We start from the raw sequence: 10,490 nt of genomic DNA on the forward strand, positions 1-10,490 counted from the left end.
GAAAGCGTTTTCAGAGAGTAGAGAATTCAGTCTTGATTCTCACTCTCCAAGAGATGGAGGCCCAGAGGGAGATGTTTGGGCTGTTCGTTGCTTGGTGGGAGAGCCTCCTGACTGCAGGATGCCATCTCTCTGCCTCTCTCTGGGTAGCTGCATATGGATAATAACTGAGGGGACTCACCCAGCATTTCATTGGCTGGAATTGGTCCCAGGCCTACCCAACCCCACACTGCCACCTAACTTGATATTTTGCAGGGTCGTTGTGGCTGAAGTGCATCATTCTCTACCTAAGGCTTCTACCTTAGGTCCTGTAGCTGTGCTGCAGATGCTGTGGGACATTCTCCCCTCCTCAACTTCCTCATCACATTTTGTTGAGATGCAATATGAAACAGCTGGCTTGAGAAAAAGAGGTCACTGGGGCCAGGAGAAGGGTGTCAGGCTGGCAGACTAACATTTGTTTGCTCCTAACTACTGATGCAATCTTGGAGACGTTCCTTATTCTTCCTGAGCCTTGGTGTCTGCATCTGCAAAGTGTAGGTGTTGGATGACATCACTGGTTGCCAAACTTCAGTTGTTTACACATCAAGTTCATGGTTTTGCCATATTCGTGTGCCTTCTGTACTGTTATTTGCTTCTTTTTTTTTGAGTCAACTTCATGTCAACTTAGCTTTTTACACTAAACGTGCTATCTGAAATCACAGGTTTTCATGTATTATTAATCATTTTCCCTAAACACCTTAAAATAAATACTTAACTATTAAAACATAAACGTTTGTCTGTGTACTGTTAAAAATCATTTCTAAGGCCCCCAAAGTAATCTTTCACACCACGATGGGGAAATGCAGGACTATAGAATCTCGAAGTCTTCCTACCAGCCCTCCGAGAGTGGAGGACAATTCAGGATTCGGGGTCACTTAAGCAGAGGTTTGAGCTAGGTGGTCAGATCTCACTGCCGCCTGTCCTGTGGACGTTTGGAAGTCCTTCTCTCCGCCTTTGACAGCCATCTCTGTCCCACTCAGGCAGCCATCCAGAAAGCCCTGAAGTCAGAGGAGCCCTCCCTGGCTCTCAAACTCTATGAAGAAGCAGGTGACGTGTTCTTCAACGGGACCCGCCACAGGCATCGCGCAGTGGAGTATTATCGAGTAAGTCCTGGGCTGTGCAGCGTGCCCAGCCAGGCCCTGGCACAAACGTGAGCAGGGCCACATGGCTGGGGCCCCCTTCCCCTCTCTTGCTGGTATTTCCTTTTCTTCCCTTCCCCATCCAGTGCCCACATGCTCTCCCTCTCTTCAATCTAGCAGGCCCTTAAAGAAGGAGCTGATAAACTCTGTCATTCTCTCCTTCCTGGGAGAAAACACCATAATAATTACATCTCTTGGGTACATGGTACTTTACAATTTGTAGAACACTTCTACATTTACCAGACTATTTCCATGTACCACTGGTGATGTGGTGGGAGATGACTGGTCCCAGGATGAGCACTTTTGTTTTACTATTTATTAAATATGCATTAAAATATATTTTGAAAAATTAAAAATGTGTAACACCAGCTCATCAAATCCATGATTTCATGGATATTATTGCAAAGATGAGGCAAGATAATAAAAGAGAGTTGACTTAAGAAAGAATACTAATTAAGTAAATGTCCAGGTGTTAAATATCATAATTGTTGTTCATTGCTGACTCAAGTTTGGGAAACCTCATTATCTTATTTGATCCTAAAATCTCACTTATCCAGATATTCATTCATTTGCTTGTTCAGTGGTTTATTCAGCTTCAGACATTTATCAAGGACGCAATATGGCCAGGCACTGAGGTGGGGGTTGGGAGAGCAAGAAGCACATCCCTGACTTCTGAGGTGCTCACTTTCATACGCGTTTCATAGATGAGAAAACCCAGGATCAGAGAAATGATGAAACTGCCTGAAATTTTATCGTAATAAAGACAATAGAAATAAGCATTTATTGGGCACTCTCAGACATTATGTCCACGCTCTATATATGTACTTGATATATTAGCACTGGGGTGCTGAGGGCGCACATAGCTGGGAGGGGTAACTCCCCACATGACCTTAAGAAAAGTTATCTTCCCTTTCCTGCTCTCAGTTTCCCCAGTTTTAGGAGGTCTGATGACCTCTAGTTGTTCCACCTCTAAGATCTGGGCAGAGAATCCAAGAGCAAGGGCCAGGAGAGTGAATTGAGCAGTCATGTAGGGAAACACTGCAGATCCCCTTGGTTTTTCTTTTCTTTTCTTTTTTTTTTTGGTGAGGAAGATTGGCCCTGAGCTAACATCTGTTGCCAGTCTTTGTCTTTTTGCTTGAGGAAGATTGTCCCTGAGCTAACATGTGTGCCAATCTTCCTCTATTTTGTATGTGGGATGCCAACATAGCATGGCCTGACAAGTGATGTGTAGGTCGGCACCCAGGATTGAATCCATGAACCCAGGCTGCTGAGGTGGAGCAAATGAACTTAACCACTATGCTATGGGGCAGGCCCCTCGATCCTCTTGGTTTTAATCACTGCCATCCCCTCGGCCCCTGCCAGTGGAGAGGAAGCCTCATAGAGTATGGTATGTAGTGTGGATCCTGAGCTAGACTAAGGTTCTTTGTGCCTCTGTTCTCAGGCTGGGGCTGTTCCTTTAGCAAGGAGGATGAAGGCGGTGAGAAGTGAGCTCCGGATTTTCAACAAGCTGACAGAGCTGCAGATCAGCCTGGAAGGCTATGAGAAGGCTTTAGAATTTGCCACCCTGGCGGCCAGACTCAGCACAGTCACAGGTAGGTGGTCTTAACTGTCTGGCTCGTTGGCTGGAAGGGGTGAACACCCCCCTAGAAGGGACGACAAGGCAGTGATGGCATCGGCTGTGCAGTTAGACTGCCTGGGCTCAAACCCTGGGTCCAACAGTCAGGGGGACGTTAATTAAGCAAGCTGCTTACTGTCTGTAAGCCTCACGTTTGTCATCGGACAATCAGGATTAACCACAGCGCCCACCTCATGCCGTTGGAAGACCAATGATTACCCAGGCAAACCCGCAGCGCAGCGCTTGGTCCATAAGTCCGTGATAAGTGTTACCTGTGCCACACTAATTATTAGATTACAGTTGGTATTATTCCAGAGTACAGGGCAAATGGTATTTTATCCTATGGACAGGCAATGCCCCTCCCCGCCACCGTGAAAGCACTGTGCCCTACATTTTTAACTGGTTGATTATTAGTCAAAAGCACATTTTCTCCAGGGGATTGAAATGTAAATGAATGTCAGATTCCCATTAATTCACTACATAGCTGAAATAGCTTGCATTTGTCACAAAAGCTAGTGGGAAACAATATGACATTAAAACAGAAAAAAGGCAGAGTGAAAAATGATTTTAAAAACCCACACAAAACCTCATCTAAAATGTTGATGCTTGAGGAAAAGCAGGTTTGATTAGAGGAGCCTTGATTAGATGTAGGGGAAATGGAGGCTTTGGTGACGCTCTAGAAGGGACTTCTGGGCATTCTCAGTGGCATGAGAAGTGGCTGGTACTGGGCTTTATTGTGTCTAATTGCACTTCAGAGCACTCCCTCTCCTTTTCCTACCTTTTTCTTTATGGCAGAAAACCTTATCTGAGCGACTGTGCGCTAATCTCAGGAAAGGCCTTGAGGGCCCCAGACGACTCCCTCGGAGGTGGACTCTCTCCTTCCCAGGGCAAAGGCTGAAATGAGGCTGTGTCCACCCTTCATCCACTTCCCTGTGACTGGATTTTTCCATAGCAGAGAATTTTCTCTCCCTTGGATCTTCTAATTTTGGCTTTTGTTTCTTTGAAACTTACAAGTGATGTTTTTAGATTGCATCAAACAGCTACCTTGCAAATATTCCAAAAGCAAAACTGGAAGCATTTGTTCTCTTTAGAAGGCCACTTTCTAGTAAAGGAGTTAGCTATTGAAACAACAAACCCACCAAAAACCAAAACAACAGGCCATAGACCCATTAGAAACCCAGGTTCTAAAGCATGGGCTAAAAGTGGCTGGGTCTCTGTAGCTATCCGAGACTGTGAGCTGGGAAGGGAGCAGAGGGTGCCTGCTGCTGATGGCAGCCCCAGAGAACTCTCTGAGGAGAGAGACCTTTAGGCAAGGAAGACAGTTGTCATACTTTGTTTACAGTTTTTCATTTCTAGGAATTTTTGGCTACTCCATCAAGCTAGTCTTCTCACCATGTCCCATCACAGGGATTTCCCAGAATCCCAAGTTACAGTGACCTCTGCAATATGGAGAAAGCTTTCTTTAGGAATGATCCCAGAACACCTTGCCCAGCACTCATCCTCCTGTTAGTCACTCTCACAGAGCCCTGCATCTTCTTTTGTAGCACTTACCACAACTGTGTCAACCCTAAAAATAAAACAGCTAGCTATTTTACCAACAGAAGGAGTTTATTTGGGAATAGCCAAAGAATTGCAATTTGGGATATGCATGCTGTAGAGATCTATAGGCAAATCCAACAAATGAGGGAGAGGAACATTATTTTATAGAGAAAAAGGAGGAAATTGGGAGGAGTTGTTTTGCACGAAAGTCCATTGGAGAAAAGCAAGAATTTAGGGCGGCGGTGATTTCTCATTGGCTGAATCGCTCGTGTAGTTGATTTCTGTTGGGATGCAATGTACCTTTCTTCCAGTAATTAATGATTCTTTCCCGTTGAGACTTCTGTGGGGGTCTGTAATTGACCTCCAGGGGTCCTGCATGGGATCTCCCCCTTCTGGCATCCTGACTCCGATTGAAACGAGGCTTCCCTTTATTAGTGATCACAGGGGCTTTTGTGAAAGGGGATTTCACATTTCGCTTTTAGTTGTGGAATTCTTTAGGGAACGTCTGTATCCTGTGAGTCCATCAGCCTTACGAGGGAAGGACTTCTTCTGCTTTGTTCCCTGTGTCCCGAGCTTGGTCCCTGACACCTAGCAGACCCTCAAAAAATTGTTCAGAATGAGTGAGTGAGTGAATGATGCAAAGTGTTGGCTGCAAGATATTTGTCTCAGTCTTCCATTTCCTAGGAGATCAGAGGCAGGAGCTGGTGGCCTTTCACCGTCTGGCTACTGTGTACTATTCCCTGCACATGTACGAGATGGCTGAGGACTGCTACCTGAAGACTCTGTCCCTCTGTCCACCTTGGCTGCAGAGTCCCAAGGAAGCCTTGTACTATGCCAAAGTGTATTATCGCCTGGGCCGACTCACCTTCTACCAGCTGAAGGTAAGACCCAGGCTTCCCAAGTCACGTGAGAGTTACCATCCAAGCATACTCTCCCCTGACCCTGAGCCTTCAGGGTAGAGTTGAGAGGGCCCAGATGGGGATTCTCCTCTCAGAAGGTGGGGAGTGGCTCCAGTGGGGATGCTTAGCCCCATTGGAGACCTCAAAGGGGCTCCCATCTCTGCTGAAAAGACAGATCATACCTCCTCTTTCTCCTTGCCCTGCTATGATTTCTGTGGCCACTTTATCTATCAGGTACTAGGGGCACATTGCCTAGTGCCTGTGAGCTCCTCAAGGGCCTCTGAAAATAGATGAGACCCGAAACAATACGTTTTTGAGGCCCTCAAAACAAAAGAACTATAAGCTCTAAAATGAAACTCAAACTTAATGCTTAACTCTGTCTACAAAACGTTGTAGATTAACCAGTAAATTGCAACTCACTTCTTATAAAGTTATATAAAACTATATTTAGGAGAAATCTGTGACTATGTCTGAGATAACGAGGTGTGGGGTCTTTGAATGTAAGCATGCCTTGGTCCTAAGAAGGCCTTAGCCTTGATTTTTCTGTTCACTCTGCTGGAGTTGAATCCAGAACTTCTTATTTTTCTAGCCACTTCTAGAACTAGGCTAGTGGTCTGAAATTCTGACAGAATTCTGGCCCTTGAACCGTGTCCCTGGGCATTGACTTCCCCTTCCCAGAGGCCCCTGTCTGCTCCAGCACAACTCTTAATCTCTTAATGCAGTGGCTTCTGAGTCACGCTTGTGTTTGTTCCCCAGGGGACCCTCAGGGCAGTTCTACTGTCCTTTTCTTATTTGCCAGAGTTGTTTCTGGCCTGAATTAATTATTTTCTTAGGAGGGTTAATGGGAACCAGACATCCCTTTTTGAGTTTCACCCAAAAAAGCGTTTGTTCCTCATCCCTACATGTAGTGAAGGACTCCCAGCCATCTTGCCTCTGTCCCACTGCTCCCAGGAAGTGGGTCAGGGGCAAAGTATGTGTGATCTGATTGCATCAACCAAGGGCTGTAAGGATTGCAAGGGGAAGAGCTCAGCTCAAATTAGCTTAAGCAAAGAAGACAATATATTGGCTCAAGTAACTGGAAAGCTCAAGTGTAACTTGAGTTTCAGGTAGCTCTGAACGCTGGTATTCAAATGTCGTCATGGGTTGTTCTAAATGCTGGTACTCAAATGTTGTCATGGATTCCCCCACCTTTCTTTATATCTCTTGTCTCTGTATGTTTCCACTTCTCTCTGTTTCTTGGCCTCCTTCCCCTCCAGCTATTGGCAGGCTCAAACCCACATCTAAAAGGGTAAGGGACCGTTTTCTCTACTATGTCACACTGGTAGGTTCTGGGGAGTGACTGGGATAGGTCAGCTTGAGTCGCTTATCCATCCCTGCAGCACTATGCCCAGGGTGATGCTGCTTCACAATTGTCTGAGCCTGGGTAAGGTGCCACCCCTGTGCCTCGGGAGGATGGCCACTGGGGTTAGCCATGTCATGGGACTACAGTGGAGTGGGGAACAGCTCCCCCAGGGAACTAGGAGGTGGGGGTGGGAAAGCTACAGTTCTCAGAGTTCCCAGCACTGCCTCCCAGCTTCTCCTGGAAATGTGTGCTAATGCTGTCTCTTCTTTGCTCCCATGCCTTGGGGTTAGGATGCCCACGATGCCACTGATTACTTCTGGCTGGCCCTGGCAGCAGCGGTCCTGTTGGGTGATGAGAAGCTGCAGGACACCATTAGAAGCAGGCTGGACAACATCTGCCAGAGCCCCCTGTGGCACAGCAGCCCCTCTGGGCGCTCCTCAGAGCGGGCACGGTGGCTGAGTGGCGGGGGGCTGGCCCTCTGAAGAGAGCTGTCCTATCTCTGACCATGCTGTGACCAGAAGCTGCCTCCTCACCCTAGACTCCTAGACACTGTTCTGGAAGGTCTGCAACATCACTGGCCCAGCCCTCTCATCTTGCAGTGGGAAGAGCGCAATCCAGAGGGAGAGGGACTCATTCCAGGCCACACAAGGAGTGCACGATGGAGCAGGGATGAGAAGTCCTGGCTTTGTGTCTAAAGCCTTTCCTGTGGCCTTTCCACACATGCAGACTCTGAAATGCACTTTCTCAACAGGCAATTCTAGAGAAAATGAGAAACCTTGCCCCTGGAAGACCTGTCTCCTTCCCCCAGTGAGGAAATCAGGCAGGCACTGGAGAGAAGGCAAGGGGACTGCACTTTGCTCCCTTCACTGACTTTGCTCAGGGAAAGACCCCTCCCCCCACCAGCAGAGAAATTGGTAGTTTCTTTCTTCTCTCTCTTCAGCCAGGACCAAAGGAGGTGCCACTCCTCTACATCATGAGGACTGGCAGGCAGGAATTCACCATGCTCTTAGCTCAAAAGACACAGCCTCAGAATAGCCAGCTGGAGCGCCCAGGCTGTGAGGTCTGACATGGATTTGGGATTCACTGTCTCCATCCTGCTGCGAGGCTCTGTCCCCCCATAACCTTCCAGAAACCCCAGGGAAGCTTCCCAAGGGCCAAGGCATAACAATTGGGCACTAAGAAAATTATGGGGTAAATTACATGTGCATAGTGTGTATTATTAAATATTACCCATTTACATTTATACACTCATTTGTCCCCTTTAGAATAGGGAGAGATGAGATGGGAGACTTGAAGGATGGGTTAAATATTACCAAGATGTCATATTGATTTCAGAGTAGCTCCCTGACAAAGCATTTCTATTAGTTATCTATCATTCCAGAATACACGTAGTGGTTTGAAACATTTATTATCACACAGTTTCTGTAGGAAGGCAAGAATCCAGGTGGGACTTAGCTGGGTCCTCTGGCTGAAAGGCTATGATCAAGGTGTCAGCTATGGCTGTGGTCTCCTCAAGCTCAGCTTGGGGAGGACCTGCTTCCAAACTCACCCACATTGTTGTTGGTGGGAGTCACTTCCCTGCTCTGGGCCAGAGACTGCCCACAGGTCCTCGCCATGTGGGCTTCTCCATCCGGCAGCTCACAACATGGTGGCCTGCTTCATCGGAGCGAGCAAGTGAGAAGAAGAAGAGTGAGCGAGAGAAGGAGGTCACTGTCTTCTCATCTCACCTAACGGAAGGGACATCCTATTAGTTTTGCCTATTCAGTTTGTTATAAGTGAGTCGCTAGGTCCAGCCCACACAAGGAGGTGGGGAATCGTTGGGGACCGTTTCAGCAGCTGCCTACCACCGTATCTATCTGAGTTCTTGGATAATGGAATCCAGGATTTTCTAAGGCAGTGAACTCACAGCATGGTCCACTGACTGGGCCAGCAGCATCAGCATCACCTGTGAGGTTGTTTGAAAGGCAAATTCTGGTGCCCACCTAAGACCTCTGAATCAGAGTCTCCGGAGCCTACGAGTCCCAGCTTTAACCCGCTCTCCAGGTGGCTATAATGCACAGGAAAGCACGAGAGGAGCTGTTCTGGAACCACGGTTCTCAGAGAGGATGCGAAAGACCCCTCTAGGAAGCTTGCTGAAAATGAACTTTCTGGTTCCTACCCCAATAATTCTGACTCAGTAGGTCTGGGAGATGTCCCATGAATGTGGATTTTTAACGAGCATCTAAGTGATCCTGATGCAGGTGTTCACCCTTGCTCTGAAATGTGGGAACATCCCAGAAGATCTAGCCACAGGGCTCGCCACCTCATGCCCCGCAGCTCAGATTTTAATTTCTAGCTTCTTGGGCCACTGAACAGTTGGTGGTGTGGTGAAGTGGGAAGGGAGTGGTAATTGAGTCAACATTGCATCTTCTAGTCACCGAGCTTGTCTAGACATCAGTACATTTTGTTTTCTCTCAAGAGCTTGGTTGGTTGTCAAAACGCTCTCTACTCTAGAGAGTGGTCTTCTCTAGGAAGGAAAGGAAGTGACCTAATCCACCACTATGCCAAATAGATGTGGTTTTGCTCCTACCACAAACCATAAAATTCCCGAGGGTGGAGCGATGTTGTGGATGAGCCTGACCTCCCACGCAGAGTCCCTTCAACAACATTCCCGGGAGATGGACAAGGGCACATGCGTTCCAGAACGGTTACGCATCTTGTGTTTGAAGATGGCTTGCTCTGCCCTGGAACCCAAGCCGTGACCCATTCCCCAGTTGACTGGCGTTCCAGACCCTCTCCCTTTTCCCGCTGACCTATTGCTCTCCTCTGGCCAGATGCCAGTTTCTGTCCCTCTGATGGTGTGATTCCCATAACTGCAGCAAGCTTTTGGTATTGGCTGGTGGGTGGAGATACAGAGGGATGTTACTGTACTAAATGTAACTTAATGTGTATTTTAATGTTGCATTAAGATTTTTCTTCTCCCTAGCAGCCACATCTTGCCATTGGCTCACATTGAGCTTATGAACATGAAATATCTTCTCACATGAGCTTCTGGTTGGCCAGGTCTTTCTCAATTGCTACAAAGATACATATAAATAAATAAATATTTAAATAAATATGTATATTTAAGTGAAGGGCTTTATATCTACTCATTTTACATTTCATTGGGAATTTTGGTTAAAATTTTCTGATTCTGTACATTTTGGTTCACTTATAAATCTGGTAAATTTGCCTCTAAACCGGCTCAGTTATGAAAATGTTCAGCACATTTCCAAAGATAAGGGTAGGACTGTTTTTTTTTTAATGAGAAAAACATTGTGCTCTGTCATTGCAATCACTACAGTCTTTATGCAAATTGCTCTGCTAAAATAGTCTTTAAAAGTGCTTAAAAATCCCATTTTAAGAATGTGGTTAACTATTCCCTTTGGATCGTGTTGGTGCTATTTTTTCATGAGCCACAGAGAGTGAAGTGGCAATTGGATCTGGTCTCTATGTCAGCAGGTTTTATTATACATATAGAGTAGTCAAGGTGAATTAGTTACCCTCTTTACCGTAATCCTGCCCCCAGCTTGCGTGACCTCCTGGCGCCTAGAATCTGATCTAAATAAAGAACAGGGAGGGAATTACAACATCGTGGAAAACCCTGGGACATGTTTCCTCAGCTTTTAGGTGCTTACTTCCCTCTCCAATATTGTGAATGCTCTGAAATCCAATATCGCCTTTATCTTTTTCTTATTTGCTTTTCTGTTATTGTAAGGTGTCTTTATATCGCGTCTCTGTGTGCATATGTGCATGTGTGTTTGCTTGTGCTTTGTAAGTAAAATGTGACTTTTGGACAGAAGTTTATCTGGGGAAGGGAGAATATAGGAGTGGAGGGTTTCAGAATGCAGTGGGGGGAACGGATCACCAGGGGGTCGGGAAACCTGGATTTTGATCTTGAA

General features: G+C 46.5%; 1 protein-coding gene across 5 annotated transcripts in view; it reads left to right on the top strand.

The window, feature by feature from the left end:
* The window catches only part of SH3TC2 (SH3 domain and tetratricopeptide repeats 2), a 70,772-nt gene extending 61,089 nt beyond the window's left edge, over positions 1–9,683 (top strand). For all 5 annotated transcript variants that reach the window (XM_005599310.4, XM_070233037.1, XM_070233038.1 and 2 more), the window contains exons 14-17: positions 1,017–1,139; positions 2,617–2,767; positions 5,014–5,210; positions 6,861–9,683. In XM_005599310.4, the coding sequence (XP_005599367.1) occupies positions 1,017–1,139; positions 2,617–2,767; positions 5,014–5,210; positions 6,861–7,052 (663 nt within the window). In that variant the 3' untranslated portion in view covers positions 7,053–9,683. The remainder of the gene's footprint in view (positions 1–1,016; positions 1,140–2,616; positions 2,768–5,013; positions 5,211–6,860) is intronic.
* The last annotated feature ends 807 nt before the right edge of the window (positions 9,684–10,490 follow it).

This window comes from Equus caballus, chromosome 14 (assembly GCF_041296265.1).
Source record: "Equus caballus isolate H_3958 breed thoroughbred chromosome 14, TB-T2T, whole genome shotgun sequence".
Lineage (NCBI taxonomy): Eukaryota > Metazoa > Chordata > Mammalia > Perissodactyla > Equidae > Equus > Equus caballus.